The 18641-nt window shown below is 45.5% G+C and overlaps 1 protein-coding gene across 7 annotated transcripts in view; it reads right to left on the bottom strand.

Annotated features, from left to right (window-relative positions):
• Window positions 1-18641, bottom strand: part of LOC144981282 (uncharacterized) — an 84976-nt gene that overhangs the window by 20287 nt on the left and 46048 nt on the right. For all 7 annotated transcript variants that reach the window (XR_013652856.1, XR_013652860.1, XR_013652857.1 and 4 more), the window contains exons 34-39: window positions 13103-13323; window positions 12837-13028; window positions 10775-10932; window positions 10458-10697; window positions 294-439; window positions 6-163 (exon numbers count right to left, since the gene is read on the bottom strand). Coding sequence is in view for 4 of the 7 variants with exons in the window: in XM_078939803.1 (XP_078795929.1) it covers window positions 6-163; window positions 294-439; window positions 10458-10697; window positions 10775-10932; window positions 12837-13028; window positions 13103-13323 (1115 nt within the window). In the remaining 3 variants the exon portion in view is untranslated. The remainder of the gene's footprint in view (window positions 1-5; window positions 164-293; window positions 440-10457; window positions 10698-10774; window positions 10933-12836; window positions 13029-13102; window positions 13324-18641) is intronic.

Below are 18641 nucleotides of genomic sequence, written 5' to 3'. Positions count from 1 at the left end.
CGTACCTAGGACACAAGTCATGGGCAAGGTTTCCTCCAGGTGACTTAGAAAAACCTCTCTCTTGTAAAACATCTTTGTGGGTTCGTGCTCCGTTTCCTCAGGATGAATGAAAATAGGTCCAAAGAAGAAGGTGGTTCCATTCTGCAACCACAGCTTCTCAATTCTGTAGACAAGTTAGTAAAACTGCATGAGGGATCGCAAATTAAGAATTGTACTTGCAACACTGACATTTCTGAAAACCTATTTCTTGTTCAGAGGTTTTTCTTGACTATGCTTGGTTTATTTTCACCAACCTGGCAACCCGGGGCTTTGACAATCCATGTGACTGGATGTAAACGCAGTCTCCAAGTTTAAACCACATGTTATTGTAGCATAACTGTTCAAAGTACTGGCAGCCTGGCTCGGCTTCATTTATCTCCATGGGAACATCCTCTCGCTCCTGAAATGTTAAATATTCACAAACATTCAAATCATGACAGTCTCTAATTTGAAATAGAGTTTTTTGCTGCCAGACTTATATGTTAGCAAGTGAGTTCTCAAGCACAAACATCCAGATTCAGTGATGAAAGTCAGGCAAGGAAAAAAAATCCCTGAACTTTTCTTTGAGCGATATGGCGGCGCGGAGAGAAATTTTGGAAAAATCCATGGTCTTAGATGCATTCTGGTACATCCTGGCAGCTAGTTATTCACTTCTTAATCAAGAAACTAAGACTAATGGGAGCATCATGATTTGTCGTTCAAACCCCTAGTTTGACTTTCCATTAAGGACTTGCTGGTCCTAAAAAAAGAAGTTGGATAATTGCTAAAAAGTGACACAATCCTTTTTAAGCTATCCTAAGCTTTTCCTTAAAGCTGCAAAACATACAACTGCTAAAATATAGTAACATCAAAGCCCCAAATGGCAAAAAGAACACCAGTAACTATGATATTCTATAAAAGTACCTCATTTGTACATGATTTCTGCCTCAGAAATGACAGATGTACAACATCCACTTGCACTGTTTTCTCAAACTATAATTACATCAAAAGATGAGATCTGCTTTAATCATTCTATAACATAATACATCAATTCTTTACCATTAATACTAAGTAATCTGGGAAATATCAAAACAAACATACAAACAAAATTAAACATTGTAAACATTCTTTTTTAAGGGAGTGTGTGTCACGGTGCCTCTGTGGGTTATCTCCCCCCTCCCAACTCTGCTCACTGGAACCAGCTGCCTCACATCATCTCATCGCCTGCTGACCTTCATAAGGAGGATCCATCCCAGCATTCGATGCCAGTCCGTTATACACTCTCCGGTGCTTACGGCTGGCTCAAGTTAAGTTACGCCAATTCAAGTCTAGCCTTGAACTTACCTCTTTTGTGCTCCTTCAGGTCCTCTTCACCACGGGTGCAGCTGGTTATCCTGTTCACTCCTTGTCTCCTCTGCTCAGGCCACGAAGTCCTCCTCTCAGCCCTCTGGTTCGCTCGTCGCTGGCTCCTCGCTCATGAGCTCCGACGCAGTCTCCAAGACGAACTCACAAGAAGCTCCGGTTTCCACGCCAAATACTTACCTCTGGTTCACGCAGTATTCCTGAACTCTGGGTTTTGTCAATCCATTAAACCCATTCTAAAGATCTCCTAGCCGGAGTTTTCTTCCGGGTTCCAGCATCTGGGTCTGCCTCGTCATCGTCGTTATGACAGAACGGACTGGCCAACACCCAGACCCAGCTGACCCAGAAGGGCTCCGCTTGGCCGTCTCACAGCAAGGTATCGCCCTGGGACGACAAGCTGAATCCCTGAACCAGATGGCCGCCGCCCACCAGGACCTTTTCCATCATCTGGATGGAATTTCTCCGACCCTTATGGAACTAACAGGTCTACCATCCGCCAACGCCACAGCCAGCGCCTCTCCTTCCACCTCCAGAAGTTTGGCCCCCGCTACCACTAGACCGGCTAACGAAAACATCCGGCTTCAACCCGAGACCTTCCAGGGAGACTTGGAAGCCTGCGGGGGTTTCCTCCTACAATGCCGACTGATTTTCCAGCAGGCTCCACGGCACTACCACGCAGATCTTAGCAAGATAACACTCATCGTAAACTCCGTCAGGGGTAAAGCGCTCCAATGGGCGCAGGCCTACCTAACGGCTAATCCCATTTACCAAGTTCCGTTTTGAACGCTTCATAGGGGAATTCCGGTTGGTGTTCGACCAGCCCCGCAAGGAGGAGGAAGCGACCCGTCGTCTACTAGCCCTAAAGCAACGCAACAGATCTGTGAGTGACCATTTAACAGACTTTCTGATTCTAGCAGTGGAAGCAGGTTGGCCGGACATCGCTCTGAAAGGCGTGTTTTACCAGTCACTAAACGATTCTATTAAAGACCATTTATGTTCACAACCCGAGGCTAGATCTTTTAAAGAACTCGTCACCACGGCCTTGCGGTCAGACATGCGTCTCCGGGAACGCCAGACTGAGCGTCCCCGCCATGAAAGAAGATCTGTGGTTAATTTTCTCCCTCCGCCTGCTACAGCTGATTCCGCTTGTTCCATTTCTCATGAGCCCGCCGGACGATCCCCTGAAGTGCACTCAAAGCTCACACCCGAGGAACGGCGAAGACGGAGGGAGGACGGAACTTGTTTCTACTATGGTCAGGCAGGTCACCTCGTTCACCAGTGTACGTTGCGTTTGAACGCCAGAACCCCCCGCTAGACGACAGGCCGTGGGCGGGTCATTCCCTCACTACTGAGAACTCTTTCCTGTACAATCCTGTCAAGCTATGTAACCAATCTAAAACCCATGTTTGCCAAGCCCTCATAGATTCTGGCGCTGAGCAAAGTTTCATTAACTGTAATCTTGTGTCTGAACTCAACCTTCCCACAGAGCCTTTGGAACACCCGGTTAAGGCGGCAGGTCTGGGAGGCCAGCTCCTCACTCACATTACTCACCACAACAAGGCCGTTAAACTCATCTCTTCTGGTAATCACCATGAATTCATGCAGTTCTATGTCACTCAATCCCTCCAATCTCCCGTCATCTTAGGTTTCCCCTGGCTTCGTGCTCACAAGCCGCAGTTGATTGGGTGAACCGTCATATCACCAACTGGAGTACTGCCTGCATGGCCAATTGCCTCCGTTCCGCCATCCCTTCGGTTCCTCATCACTCAGCCCCGGAAATCATCAACCTTTCCAAGGTGCCCCCTGCTATCACGACCTAAAGGCTGTCTTTAGCAAAACCAAGGCTGGCGCTCTTCCCCCTCACAGACCTGACGACTGCTCCATAGATTTATTAAAGGGAGCTACTCTACCCAAGAGCCGGTTATGTAATTTATCCAGTCCAGAGAAGCAGGCTATGGAGAAATACATTCACGATGCTCTTTCTTCCCGTCACATCCGCCCCTCTCCGTCCCCAGTCAGTGCAGGGTTCTTTTTCGTTCAGAAAAAGGATAAGGCCATGCGACCTTGCATTGACTTCCGCGAACTAAATCAGATCACGGTTAAAAATAAGTATCCCCTTTACCTCATCAGCTCCGCTTTAGATTCTGTTCAAGAGGCTTGCGTCTTTTCTAAATTAGATCTCCACAATGCCTATCATTTAGTCCTCATGAGGGAGGGGGACGAATGGAAAACGGCATTCAACACACCCCTAGGGCACTTTGAATACCTGGTGATGCCTTTCAGACTTACCAATGCCCCCGCCATTTTTCAGCACCTAGTAAACGACGTCCTCCATGATTTCTTAAATCGTTTTGTGTTTGTCTACCTGGACAACATACTCATTTACTCACGTGATCAAGGTCAACACACCCACCATGTCCGGCAGGTCCTCGAACGCCTTCTTGAGAATCAGCTTTTTGTCAAAGCGGAGAAATGCGAATTTCATGTGTCTACCATTTCATTTCTCGGTTTTATCATAGAGGCCGGTAATATCCGTCCAGACCCAGCTAAGATCATGGCAGTAGCTAACTGGGAACCTCCTGAGTCCAGAAAGCAACTGCAACGCTTCCTCAGTTTCGCTAACTTTTATCGTTGGTTTATAAGGAACTACAGCACTATCGCAGCTCACCTCGGTTAAAAGACCCTTTGTTTGGGGTCCTAAGGCTCAGGCCGCTTTTGAACTTCTCAAAGGTTTATTCACCTCGGCTCCTATCCTGATTCAGCCCGACCCCCTTCGCCAATTTATTGTCGAGGTGGACGCCTCCGACTCAGGCGTTGGGGCAGTCCTCTCCCAGCGCGAGAACGACACGGGCAAACTAAAACCCTGCACGTTCTTCTCCCGAAAACTCTCCACTGCTGAACGCAATTACAACGTGGGTAATCGGGAGCTCCTCGCCATCAAACTCGCCCTTGAGGAGTGGCATCACTGGCTCAAGGGTGCTGATCAGCCTTTCATAGTGTGGACAGACCACAAAAATTTGGCTTGCCTTCGTTCCGCCAAACGCCTTAATTCACGCCAAGCCTGTTGGTGCCACTTCTTCGACCGTTTCTCAACGTCATTACTTACAGGCCTGGCAGCAGGAACGTTAAACCGGATGCACTTTCACGACTTTATAGTAAAGAGGACAGTCAGGACCCCTCTCCCATTATCTCCCCCACCTGCATAGTAGGGAACCTCACGTGGGACATTGAAACTCGAGTACGACAAGCTCAAGACGAAGAACCCGATCATCCCCCAGTCCCGGTGAACACCTTATATGTCCCCTCCTCGCTCCGCTCTAAGGTTTTGGTTTGGGGGCATACCTCTCGTATTTCTTGTCATGGAGGTGTCCAGAGAACCCTCAAGCTCCTCCAACGCAAGGTTATAATAGTTTCGGATTTTTTATTAGTTTTAGTTTTTATTTCGTTTTGAATTTTTGTTTTTAAATTTATTTAGTTTTAATTAGTTTTTAGAGGCTGCTTTACTAGTTTTTATTAGTTTTTATTTTTTGAAATTGCTTCGTTTTAGTTTAGTTTTTATTAGTATTAGTGTTAGTTTTTTTTTCTTTTTGTAAATTAGGATATTTGTCAGGTGCATGATTCAAAATCACCAGAATAAGTATTGTATGATAAAAACTAAATCAAAGATACATTTTGAAACAGTTATTATTCAGAGGACACAAGGACAACCATCCTTAAATTAAAATATAACAGCATTACGTTATCTGCTCTCGCTTCTTTTCCGGGGGAGGGCGGGCGACAGGCTAGCTTGTCTAGGTGCTGTTGATTTGCGTTTTTGTGTGCGCTTTTTAAATGTACTTTTAGATTCGTAGGGTTTTTCCCTTTGAGGAACGTTCCACAAATTTTGTCTCCTGCTTCGACTACAAGGCACTTACTTTTGTTTTCGACGCTGTTATATTCAAAAAAGTCCCAAAAAGGGCTCTCCCGCTTTCTCCCAACTGTTAATGCAGCCAGCACGCTCATGTACATGTCTATGACAACGCTAGCCGGCAGTGTCTGACAGACATCATGTGACGTCACAGAAAACGTAATGCCGTAAGGTTCAGATACACTGTAAAACTAGCAGGGTGAAGTAAATAGACTTTATTTCAACCCAAAAGACTTATGTATTAGCAAAGACGAAAACGAAGTATTTTTGGGGGTTAATATTATTTAGTTTCAGTTAGTTTTATACACACAACAAACAGTTTTAGTTAGTTTTCGTTTTTTTTAAAACTCTCGTTTTTATTTTTATTTCAGTTAACGAAAATGTTTTTTCAGTTCTAGTTTTAGTTTTTTCGTTCGTTTTCGTTAACTGTAATAACCTTGCTCCAACGTATGTTCTTCTGGCCCTCCATGGAACGAGATGTCAGGGAGTTCGTCACCGCCTGCAACGTCTGCGCCCGTTCAAAATCCTCCAATGCCCAACCAGCCGGTCTGCTCCATCCGCTGCCCATTCCTCAACGCCCTTGGTCCCATCTCGCTGCGGACTTCGTCACTGGGTTACCACACTCGCAAGGTACCACTGTCATTCTCACCATAATCGACTGCTTCTCCAAGTCTGCTCAGTTCATCCCTCTCCCCAAATTACCCACAGCCACTGAAATGGACGACATCATGGTTCAGCAGGTTTTTTCGGCATCACGGCATCCCTTGTGACATCGTTTCCGACCGAGGCCCTCAATTTGTGTCTCAGGTTTGGAAGGCTTTCTGCTCTGCCCTCAGGGCCTCTGTCAGTCTCACTTCAGGTCACCACCCCCAATCCAGAAGAGAGAAGGACAGTCCAATCTACCAGCCGGGACAGAGGGTCTGGCTTTCTTCTCCTGACATACCTCTCCAGGCCACCACTCGCAAATTGGCTCCATGATTCATCAGTCCCTACATCATCGAGAAGATCATAAACCCCCACCTGCGTACGGTTGCGGCTTCCGGCGAAGCTTAAGGTACACCCCTCCTTCCATGTTTCACAGATCAAACCCGTTTAGTAGAGCCCTCTGTGCCCGCCATCCGTTTCCCCTCTGCCCGCCCATGTCATTGACGGCGCCCCCGCCTTCACGGTCAGTCGGGTCCTGGACATCCGCCTCCGGGGCTGCGGTTTTGAATTCTTGGTGGACTGGGAGGGTTGCGGTCGCTTGTTCTGGAACGTTCCCTCATCGAGGATTTCTACCGGGCCCACCCCGATTGCCGTCCTGGACCGCCTGTAGGCGGTTGTTGAGGGGGGTACTATCACGGTGCCTCTGCGGGTTATCTCCCCCCTCCCAACTCTGCTCATTGAAACCAGCTGCCTCACATCATCTCATCACCTGCTGACCTTCAAAAGGAGATCCATCCCAGCATTCGATGCCAGTCCATTATACACTCTCCGGCGCTTACGGCTGGCTCAAGTTAAGTTACGCCAATTCAAGTCTAGCCTTGAACTTACCTCTTTTGTGCTCCTTCAGGTCCTCTTCACCACGGGTGCAGCTGGTTATCCTGTTCACTCCTCGTCTCCTCTGCTCAGGCCACGAAGTCCTCCTCTCAGCCCTCTGGTTTGCTCGTCGCTGGCTCCATCTCGCTCATGAGCTCCGACGCAGTCTCCAAGACGAACTCACAAGAAGCTCCGTTTTCCACACCAAATACTTACCTCTGGTTCACGCAGTATTCCTGAACTCTGGGTTTTGTCAATCCATTAAACCCATTCTAAAGATCTCCTAGCCGGAGTTTTCTTCCGGTTTCCAGCTTCTGGGTCTGCCTCGTCATATTCTTATAATTAATGTCAATAATATTGAACCAAATCATGGTAATTAGGAAATACAAATAATTAGAGAAATGTATTTAAAATAAGAAAACTGAAATTTTTCAAAATTTAGTTTTGAGATTATTTTACACAAAATGTATTGGACCTACACTACCTTAAGAATTTATTTATTTCTGCCAAGATCTTATTCTCACAACTGAGGTCGTGACCACGCTCAATAATGACGATGCCCGCCATTATTTTAACACAAGTTTGATCGCAAATTCTTCAGATTTGTTTGTGAAAGTTTAGCGTGGGTCCACCAGTTTTGGTCTCTAGGGAATCCGTCACGCTGACCACGTGGTACAGACAGAGCCAATCAGAGCCATCGACGCATCGGAAAGCAACTAAAACGTCCCGTCATTGGTCAATTAGGACGGGAAGACAAGAGATGGCCGCGCCCATAGAGGAAGCAATCCACGGAGAAATGTAGAAAATAAAGCTAAAATTTGCCGATTTCAGACAATTTTTTCATCGGAAAGCGATTTGTCTGTAGAGATCAGGGGCCTCATTTATAAACGTTGCGTATGCACAAAAGAAGGCGTACGCCACTCTCTACGCAATAGTTGAGATTTATAAAAAGCAAACTTGAAGGGAAAATGTGCGGTCCTTCAAGCTCTGACCCAGGCGTACGCACAAAAACGGGTGAAATGAGAAACGGCGACACCGTCGGCAGATGGAAGAAACACCTGAAAGTGAAAATGACAATACTGCCTCTCATAAATAACATGAAGACTTCACAAAGCAAGTCTTACAATTAACAGCTACACGAACACCCGTTTGATTGATCAGCAGTGAAACAAAAAAAAAGAAATCAAACAAAAATTACAACAGAAATTCAAATAAACACTTATTTGCAAAAAGAAAAGTGAAATATGTTCTGCAATATTGGCATGTAGTGCAATTCATCCTCATAAATAATATAGTTAACAGAACGAAATTATGTACAAAACTGATATTCTCCTCAATGTGTCCGTCTGGAGGAGCAGATATAGTCAAAGTCAAAGTCAAAGTCAGCTTTATTGTCAAATATGCTGCATCCGTAAGACATACAGCACAGATGAAATTGCTTTCCTCTCACATAGTGCAAGCAGCATATAAAATAATAAATAAACGACTTACGACTTAAAATACATTCTTTTAAAAACAATAAATCCTTGAAACCCAAAAAGATAAAGCCAAAAGAAAAGCCAAAAAAACACTGAAGGTAGGGGAGAGAGGAGCCGCTGCGTGTGCACGCGCCGCCAGATGCGTGCGAATCAGACAGACAGACAGACGTATTAATTGTCCACTGGGGAAAGTTGTTTTCATAGTGAAACAGTTCTTCATAAGCTACAGAATTATGGTATTCATGCATATGCCTTTAGTTTGTTTTATTTTTGATAAAACAACGTATGGCGTATGTCTCAACCATTCAGAAAGCAACAAGAAATTACATTTGCGCTGATCAATTTCCCATTTCCACGTGGATTATTACCCACATCTGTAGCTTGTCAGATGTAATTAAATGGATGGAAATAAAATGCTCCATCACAATGCGTAATGACGCACAATGGCTGATCTTGCGCTCTTAGAAGATGTGGCAAATGGAAGAATTGGGAGTGAACGCATCTTTAAACAACAAGAAGACTTGCTGGCAAACGAGGACGAGTGGCTTATGAGCTGGTTCCCACTTCCTCCAGCCGTCCTGTTGGAGCTTTTGGGGGGGTGTCACCCGGTGCATCTGGCGCGTCGGTGTCCCCCCTCACCACGCCACTTAAAAGGGATTCCCCATAATTGCCGCCAGTCTCTAATGAAGAGGGGTCTGCTCCGGTGTCCCCTGTCCCCCCCCCCCGTGGCAGACACACTCTGGCGATGCAGCGCCAGACGTTTTTTTGCCTCGAATTTGATGTCCGACCATTTCTTTTTTATTTCGGCCACGGTCCGAGAGGCTACAGCATCTCAAGTGCCTTTTTGGCATTAGTAATGCCCACACTGTGCCCTCCAAACAACATTTTCTCCTCTTTTCCACCTCACCAACGATAACTTCTACTTCACATTGAGTGAAGTTACGTTTTTTTTATTTTCTCTCTGTGTTTGCCATGGTTTCGCTATCAATGAATATTCAATTGTGGGCGTTTCGCGGACTATTTATGGGCAACTGTGGGCGTGTCATGAAGCCGCAAAAGCTGCGCAGCATTTAGAATTGGTTGTGATTTATTAAGGGAAGGATGCGTAGGATGTGCGTGCCCACGGTTTTATAAATCCAAATATTTCTGTGCGTACGCACGTCCTATGTTTCATCCGTACGCCACTTCTGACGCAAATCCTACGCAAGGTTTTATAAATGAGGCCCCAGGTCTTTATTTTCCGGAAGGTACGATCGATTTGCTCGAAAAGCCGGATTTCCGGAAGACTTTCATCAGTGAAATTTTATTTTATTTTTATTTTTTTTGCAAATTTCTTTTTATTATTTTTAAACACATGAACAAAGTTAGAAGCATTGAAACAGCATATATTGAACGAAAAAAAAAAAGAAAATAAATGAGTACAAGAAGGCACATAGAGTAATCATGGTGATAGGTTTTCCTCCTTTCTAGGATACTGATCACAAAGTTAACTATATGCCATAACCTTTTCTTGTTATGTACATAAACCATTTTTCCCAGGCCTTCAGAAATTTTTCCTTCTTCATTCTTAGTTTGTATGTAAGTCTCTCCATTGTTTGGATTTCTTCCACAATACACGTCCATTGCTTGTGTGTTGGGGCTTCAGCCTTCTGCCAGTTCTTTGATTTATATTTCTTTGCTGCCACAAGAAGAGCTTTTACTACGTTTTGGTCCGTTTTATGTACTGTTCCCTCTAAGTAACCCAGATACATCACAAGACAGGTTCGGGGTATCTTATACCGGTGTGTTTCACATATAGTAAAGTGGATGGTGTTCCAGAAGGGCCTTATTTTCTCAAATTCCCAAAAAATATGTGTCTGATTTGAGTCTTTATCCATGCAAGTTCTCCAGCAGAGTTGCTGAGTTTTAATTGAGATTTTATTTTTTCCAGCAAATCAAGGTTTGATTACGAAGGCAGTGTCCGGACAGCAGAGACTTCATGAAACAGCTCAACATGCGTTAACACCTACAAATAGTGGCATACATGTAGTTTTGATAGTAAATATAGCTTTTGTTTACACTGACTCAAGTTAGCAGAATCTAAAAGGTTTACTAAATATGTCAAGCATCTTTAAGAAAGGTTGATCTCATTTAACTGCAACAAACAATCAAATCAAGCAGGTGCTTCACCTCACCTTGTCTTCAAAACTGCCGGGGTTTGCATGAGAGAAGGACGCTTTGTCCAGGTCCGGTTTGGCAAACATGGAGGCCACACGAACGACGGGCAGAGGCACCACCCGGGGCACCAACTTTACTGGACTCTGTGGCAAGGTCCAAATTTTGATCTTGAAGGACCTGGCTCCACTACCATAGCGGGACTCACACACATACACATCTGCAGGTTTGAAGCCCTCAGGTTGCATTTCAAAGTAATCCTACGTGAATCACAAAAAGACACCTAAATTCACTACAGTTCTATTGTCATATGAAACCTTTTTGGGGGGTGTCTAACCTTCACAAAGAGAACCACACATTTGCCGAGAACTTTACTGATGGGAACTCTGTTCCAGTAATAGCTCCTGAAGACTTCTTTTTCCAGAAACGTTTGTGAATCCAAAAGATAAGTTTCACTTGGCCGCTTGAACCAGCAGCCATAGAGCCACATCACACCTTCAAAGAACAAGAATAGATTCATTTCAAAATATACAGCAGAATACACTCAACTGAAATATTGCTGCCTGAAGATAGGTACACACATCAGTGAAGCATGGCATTTGACTTCACAACAGCTGATGCTCATGCCTCTCTGACTACTATGAACATTTTTATAAACTATCATTTGCTTATCATATTTCTTTTAAGAAGCAAATGCTGAGTTTACCTTTGAGGCGAGGTTACAATCATGAAAGTTCCTCATATTTGGATTGGAGCACTCTCAGAAGATGCAGTGTCGATGTACACTGTACATTCAGATAAATTATTAACTAATATTTCTCCTCCTAGAGAAGCAATTGCATTTAGAAATGTATGCAATACGTTTTATTTGTAAAAACGACCAGGCAATGAGAGCTGATTCCATGGCTATGTTATAACAACATCCAAAACAACAATAACTAAGGTCTGCAGGACTGGTTTGTTCCAAACAGCTCTTAAACAATGGCTGAAAACAAACCAGTCCTGCAGATGTTAGTTATTGTTGTTTTTCTTTGACTTTTTTAGACTTGCTTTTCACTGTAAATAACCTTTGTAAATATTTTTACCACTAATATTGTGCTATTGTATTGCGTTGTCAATGTAACTGGTGAACCTTTTATCCTGCTTTAGGACAACGGATGAAGCTGCCATATTTATGTCAAAGCAGCTGCTGAAACATTGTTTAATATGCAATGTCCTAATTCAAAATAAATAAATAAATAAATAAAAATCTGATGAAAAGAAGTCAAAGTTAATACTTCTGGCCCTAAAACAATTCCTTGTGTGGTAGATGGGGTCTCTGGCACTGAAAATATTTTAGAAATATGGTGACAACACTATATAAGAATATTTCACTGAGTCCAGAGGGATCTGTTTGTAGCAAAGGACACTGATACCGCTGGTGTAATCACAGCGCATAATGTCCACCAAGCTATCTCCAAACTGTCAAACAACAAAGCTACTGGACTTGATGGGGTATCTGAGTATGTAAAGTTTGCCAGTGCAAGTGTAATCCCACTACTTGCCATGTGTTTTACAGCTTTAATGTTCATGGATTTTAACCAGACTCTATGATAACTCTTATGTTTAGTAGCAGGGATAAAAACATAGCTGGAAAAATTGGTTGCTCTGAAAATGACAGACTGATAGCTCTGGCCAGTTTTCTATCAAAACTCTATGAGATAATCCTGCTGGACAGGATTCCAGAGTTTGTAAAAATGACTGATAATCCATTTGGGTTTAAAGAAAAGATGGGTCCTGACATGTGTATATATGATCTTAAAGAAATGATCTATTTCTGTTTCACTGTTATCTAGATGACTGTAAAGCTTTTGACAGAGTAAATCATAAGAAATTATTTATAAAACTGGTGGAGAGATGTGTAACTAAATGTGTTTTTATGAATTATTGTAATTTTTCTAACACTGCTTCTTGTGTAAGGAACTTTTGTAAAGAGGGAGTCGAGGTGGTGTTATTTTTGTCCTCCTCTGTATACAGCTCATCTATGGACAAACTATAAAAGTACCAGTATGAGAAAGCTGCAGGTGGTGTACAATGAGGCCCTTAGGGTGCTTTTAAATAAGCCAAGGAGGGCGAGTGCTAGTGAGCTGTTTGTCCCTCAGAATTAACACTCTTAATTAATGTAATTTTTTATGAACTATTGTAATTTTTCTAACACTGCTTCTTAACTTGTGTATTCTTGACACTGCTTTTTTTATGTAGTGGGTTCGTGTACACCTTCTTTTGGACTATGAGTCTGGCATAAATTCTATCAATCTACTATAAATAAGAAGCTCGGTTATTGTAGCAGTGACACTCTGGTGCTCTACATGTAATGCCATGTCACATATATCTGTGACAAACAGTCCTTAGAGGGTTACCAGCGCTGTCTTCCCACAGACGATCAATGCAGACAATGTGAGGCTTGAAGTACACTTCTGATGGCTCCACATAGACAAATTCTCCCACGCTGTAGGTGATGTTGTCAAAGGAGCATTCTTTTACATACTTGAGAAGAGGGTTTGGTACCCAGGGATCTCTTTGTACATAACGGGTTGTTCCCTCTTTTTTATCTGCAGAAACATTTCAGATACATTTTAGGATGAGAGATTCCTGTGTTTTCATGCATGAATAATAAATCAACTACCTTTGTTTTTCTCCTGTTCCTCTTCTGCTTTCTTCTTATCCTCCTCAATCTCTCTGGGAACTTTCTCTCTTTTTTCCCGATCTACATCACTTTGCAAGTGTTTCAAAGTGTAACGGAGTGCAGTGGACATTAGGATCTCTCCATTCTTGCATAACTCATCCCTGATCTTGATTAAAAAGTACTGCAGCTCCACTGCATCTTCAAAAATCTTTGAGTCTGTCCTGTAAAAAGACAAAGCATGAGAACCATTAGTATGTATTTGAGCTGCTTTGATTATTGTTCAGGATCTAATCAACATCCAAATCCTAAAAAAAAAACGCTATTCAAGCCCCGAGCGGCGTTGTTAGGCGTTAGCCCACAGGTGCAACCTGCCCCTGCTCTCGCCGCCCAATTCTGACTCGCCCTTACTGGCTGAGCAGCTGCTACAGGCCCCAGCTCTCCCCCTACCACATATGCCAACCTGGTCAGAGCTGCATGTGATTATTTCAGTAAACTGTTTTTTAAAATGGCTGCTTTTCTGTTTCTGGGTTTTATTTCCATAGCAACTGTTATATGTGTTTAGGTCGCCTGGGGGTAAGGAGCCCGTGATGGGACATGGGTAAAAATACTTGGATTTACAGCAGATACCTTTACATTTATGTCTGTGTTTATCTCATTAACATGCTCGGATTCACAGAGGATGTTTAGAGATCAGATTTATTTAATTTAAAAAAAGCACAAAAGCATCCGAAATCATGTCTCCATGTCTGGGGTCATTCACATTCCGGTACGCTCTCCGTCCCGACGGAAAAGCCGCTGCTACATCCTTGTCTCTGTGACCCAGATTCATTCAATAGGGCATAAATAAAAATAAGAATCAAACTAAGGGATCTATATATTATTGCCTCCATGAAAATAAATAAAACATACTAAGATTTAGGAGGTCCGAATTTGCTGCTTCCCCATACAGCAAGGGCTGTCCGTCTGCTCACATGACAAGCAAACGAGCTACGACTGGCCACGGAGGGAGCTATTCCCAACCGCGGAGCACAGCAGAATTTATCTGCTAAGGAGACTAAGGTCTTTTGGAGTGCAGGGATCACTCCTAAAGCCTTTTTATGACTCTGTGGTGGCATCAGCCATCTTTTATTGAGCGGTCTGCTGGTGTAGCAGCATCTCGGCTAGGGCCGTGACCATAACCGCATCACCGCGGTGATGAGGTCATCACCCCACCTTTTTTTTTTTTTTGAGGCCAAACTTTTATTATTTTATTTATTTATTTATTTTTAACTTGTCCTGTCCAACAGCTCGGCAAACACATGAGAGCTGAATGCCTCTTGTGTTGGACATATTTTACTTTTACAACAGGGGTTATTAATCTTCAGACAAATTCCATCATATTTGAAAATCTTTGGTGTTGGACCGGACGGAAAAGGAAAGGAGGGAAGAAGAGAGAGGGATGTTAGAGGGGGGGGGGGATAAGAGGGTGATAATAGGAGAGGGGGGATAAAACCATGATGCAGCCTAAAGCAACAACTTTACTGGATGTTTATCATTACGGTAAGGTTCAAGTGTAAATCTCAAAGGCCGGGGCCTGTCCACACACACACTCAGATGTTATAAACACACCTGTTAGCTGCAAAAATGTCCACATGTCAACATGTACACAATACAGATATATTTCACACACGCATACTTATGCCTTTAAACAAACTGGTGTGAAATATTTCATTCATTCAATCATGCAAACTGTTAGTGCAAAGGTGAGCTAACACCTGTGCTCAGGTGAGTGTTTATGTTCTTCTAAATGGATGATGGAATGTGAAAAGAAGTAGGGAGAGTGTCCAGCCATACCCACACCAAGACCCCCGCCGCAGCAGCAGCGGCAGTCAGAACCCCCAACGCCACCCAGCAGCAGGCAGAAACAACCGCCCCCCGGGCGTCCACATCCGCCACCCAGGCCAGGGCCAGCAGGACCCCCACAAGGTCCCCAGAGCCAGAGAGCCGGGAGGCATGGGGGGAAGAGAGCGCCGCCCCAGCCCAACCAGGGGAGCAGCCCCCCGCCGCGCCGGGAGGGCCCAACGCAGGGTCCCGCCCGAGAAGAGTGCCAACAGCCCCAGACGGGCACCTCATCACCACCCAGGAGATCTGGGCATCCCCCCGCCCCAACCCTAGGTACGAGCCAGGACCCCCCAAGGGAGACCAGCTCTGCGCTCCAGGCAGCCACCAACCCGGCCCACGGTTGGTCCAGGAAGGAGCAAGGCAGGGGACAGCCGGCCCCACCCAGGAGGGGGGCACCCCGGAGAAAAGGGGGGCCCGCAAGGGGTGTTGTAAACGTAGGCCGACCAGTCTCAGCCACAGTTGGAATGCGGGCCTAGCGCCCAGGGGGAAAACCCGAACCCACCCCACAGGGAAACGGACATGTGAACCCCCTCCCCGCGCAGAGACAGCCCCGCCGGGCCCAGGAAACTGGCACCCAGGGGACACGGCTGCCACTGCCAAGGGCCCAGTACCCCCCACCAGGGATGGGGTAGGGGACAGATGGACCTAAGACTAGGGTTGGGCGATGTCCCCTAAATTGGCCGTTGACGATGTTTGCTGTCAACCATCGGGATGGACGATGACATTGTCGGGGGGGGGGGGGGGGGGGGGGGCTCCGTCCCGCAGCTCTAGGGGTACAAGCAACCGAACTCAGAACCGGGTCTAAAGTGTGTGTCTGAGCACAGCTCGGATCGTCAGCAGACACACAGCGGTTTGAGCTTCAAAGCAGAAATGTCGCTCAGTCCTTAGAAAACATTCAAACAACCACGTGGATTTGTGTTTCCAGTCGTGTCCCGACTAAATAAAGGCTGATGTTATTCTTACATGTTTAAGGTGCAGCGCCACCCAAAGCTAATGTTGTTAGCCCGTGTTAGCATACTGCTAATCCTGGTTTCGTTCAGAAAACGCACTGACCACACGGATTAAAATTCAAATGATGAGCGAACAGGTGTTTCATAATAACCGTAACATTATTAAAAGCACGTTTAGAAGATCGTCTCGTATTTTACCGAGCTGACATGTCAATGTATATAGCTGCTCTGTGCTGTTTAACATTGTTTTGTATTGAATTGTTACATTCAATAAAGTTTGGAAAAAAAGCAGCTCGGCGGAAGTTGTATCCTCTTCCGGTTTTCAAACCCTACTGCGCATGTGCGAATGATTTATTCCGACCGAAATTGTGACCTTAGTGAACGTTTTTATATTCTGAAAACATTTTTCTGGGCCCATGTACACGGTTGGATTCTAATCCGACCATTGATACCATCAAGATATTTTGTACATGTAACCGCGGCTTATGGTGTCGACTCGCAACGTGGCGGGGGCGTGGCATCATGATGGTGGTCTCTCCATCGGGATGTCAGTCACCCATCAGGATGGACCCTACCTAGGAGCCACCTTCCTTGCAAAATGTGTGTGCGTGTGTTTGTGAGGGTGTATGTGTGCATGTGTGTGTGTTTGTGTTTGAATGTATATTATGAGGAGTAAAAGGTGTGTGTACTAAGGGGGTGCAGTTAAAATTGGTGGGTAGGGCATAGAGAGGACATTCCTTGATTACTCACAGTGTCGTCCCCTCACCCTCCCCACCAAGGGTCCCTAAATGTCTAAGGTGCGGTTAAAATTGGCGGGTAGGGCACTAGGAGGACATCTACTGCTTGCTGGCAGTGATGTCCAAGCACCCCCCCTACCAAGGGCCCTACATGTCTAAGGTGCAAATAAAACCGAGAGAGGGGGGGGGGGGGGGGGGCATTTCATACGGCAACCACGGGAGGGGGACCACTGCCAAGTAGCCCCCCCCCCCCCCCCCCCCCCCCCAAAGTGCATCGCAGGCTAAACCCTCCACCCCCTCATCCTAATATGAGATTATATGAGGAAGGGGGTAAGTTGGGGACAGCTGGTAGACTGTCCCCCAGTGGTCAAACAGCCGTCCCCCAGCGCCCCCCCCAGCATAGGGCCCAGGTCCCCCAGCCTCAGGGCCCCATCCCCCGAGGCACCGACGCCCCAGGCCCAGCACGATCCACCCCACACAGAGAGAGAGGAGCCAGAAAGCCCCCACCGGCTTTCTGGCTCCTCTCCCCACCGGCCGCCCACCGGAGGATTTTGTGTTGGGGGGGGGGGGGGGGGGTGTTACTGTCCGCCTTCAATCCGTAACACCAAACATGAACGCACGCTGTTAGATTTCCTTGAAAATCACTACATGTTTTGTTTGGGAACTACTTTTTGCAGCGTAACGTTACGTGTCTGTATAAACAAAAGCGGAGCCTCCTGCCCCGCGTTCTTAATGGGTGTCAGGCTTCATGGCAACCGGAGAGGTGACAAAGTGTCTGCAGTCTGTTTATTACTGGGCAATAAATAATATTCTGAGAAGATGTCTGAACCAGAGAACACAGGTGAAACTTGCGTGCAGCTCCAGAGCGGTCCGCTGCAGAAGAATCAACACCCCCCCCCCAACACATGTGTGCGCACCTTCCTCCTATTCCTACACAAGACGCTCCGCGCTCACACACAGTCAATCTACAACACCTATAGTTAGTTCACAAGTTAGATATGTAGCTGTTAGTTGTTGTCATTTGTTGTCATTGTTAACAAAGAATAGTACGTTGTAACTGTATTTATTTATTTCCGATGCGGCCGCCGGGGGATTTTGTGTTTTTTTTTTTTTTTTGGGGGGGGGGGGGGGGGGGGGGGGGGCGACACCGCGCCCCCTGGTGGTTCATCACCGCGGTGATGAAAAATTCGACACCGTCACAGCTCTAAGCGACACCGCAGGTCGTTTCTACCTTCTGCCATCAGACGGTACAACCTTAGCTGCTCCCAGTGAACCACGTTAAACAACACCATCAGCTCTGTCTTATTTATCTTACCCTGTGCAATAACTGACTATACAGCCATCATGTGCATTTTTTTTAGAAATGTATGCGCGTATATTGTGTATATGTGTTTATACTGACTCCGAAGTTTTGTTTCTTTTATATATTGCTCTCTCTCTGCCCAGTACTGCTGCTGCAATGAGGAAATTTCCCCATCGTGGGACTAATAAAGGAATATCTTAATCTTGTTTGTCATGCCTGCAGACGGGCAGCTGGAGAACCACTGTGGTATGGGATGTTGTACTTTAGGGTTGAACAGGCAAATTAATATTCAGGGTGGGTAACTTGTCTTTAATCAACATACTCTTTGGTAGTCCCTTTGCATCCGAAGGCTACATGCTTCATACGTATCCCATCATGCATCACACAATCCGTACTGCCGCTCGACCAATCAACGTGTCGCTGTAACTGAATGCATGCTTTCATTACCAGTAGACTAGATCAGTGTTTTCCAACCTTTTTTGAGCCACGGCACACTTTAACATTGACAAAAATCCCGCGGCACACCAGCATCCAAAAAATAAAAAAAAATAAGCAGAAATTCATGGTCTCTATTGATCGACAGCCCCCCCCCCCCCCCCCCCCCCCCCCCCCCGGCCGCAATCTCACGTGCATTTTGTGATAATTGTGGCCAAAAAAGCAGGAAGTTG

Source organism: Oryzias latipes, chromosome 2 (assembly GCF_053564925.1).
Source record: "Oryzias latipes strain Hd-rR chromosome 2, Olatipes_Hd-rR_3.1".
Taxonomy (NCBI): Eukaryota; Metazoa; Chordata; class Actinopteri; order Beloniformes; family Adrianichthyidae; genus Oryzias; species Oryzias latipes.
This window is presented reverse-complemented; position numbering and strand designations above follow the sequence as displayed.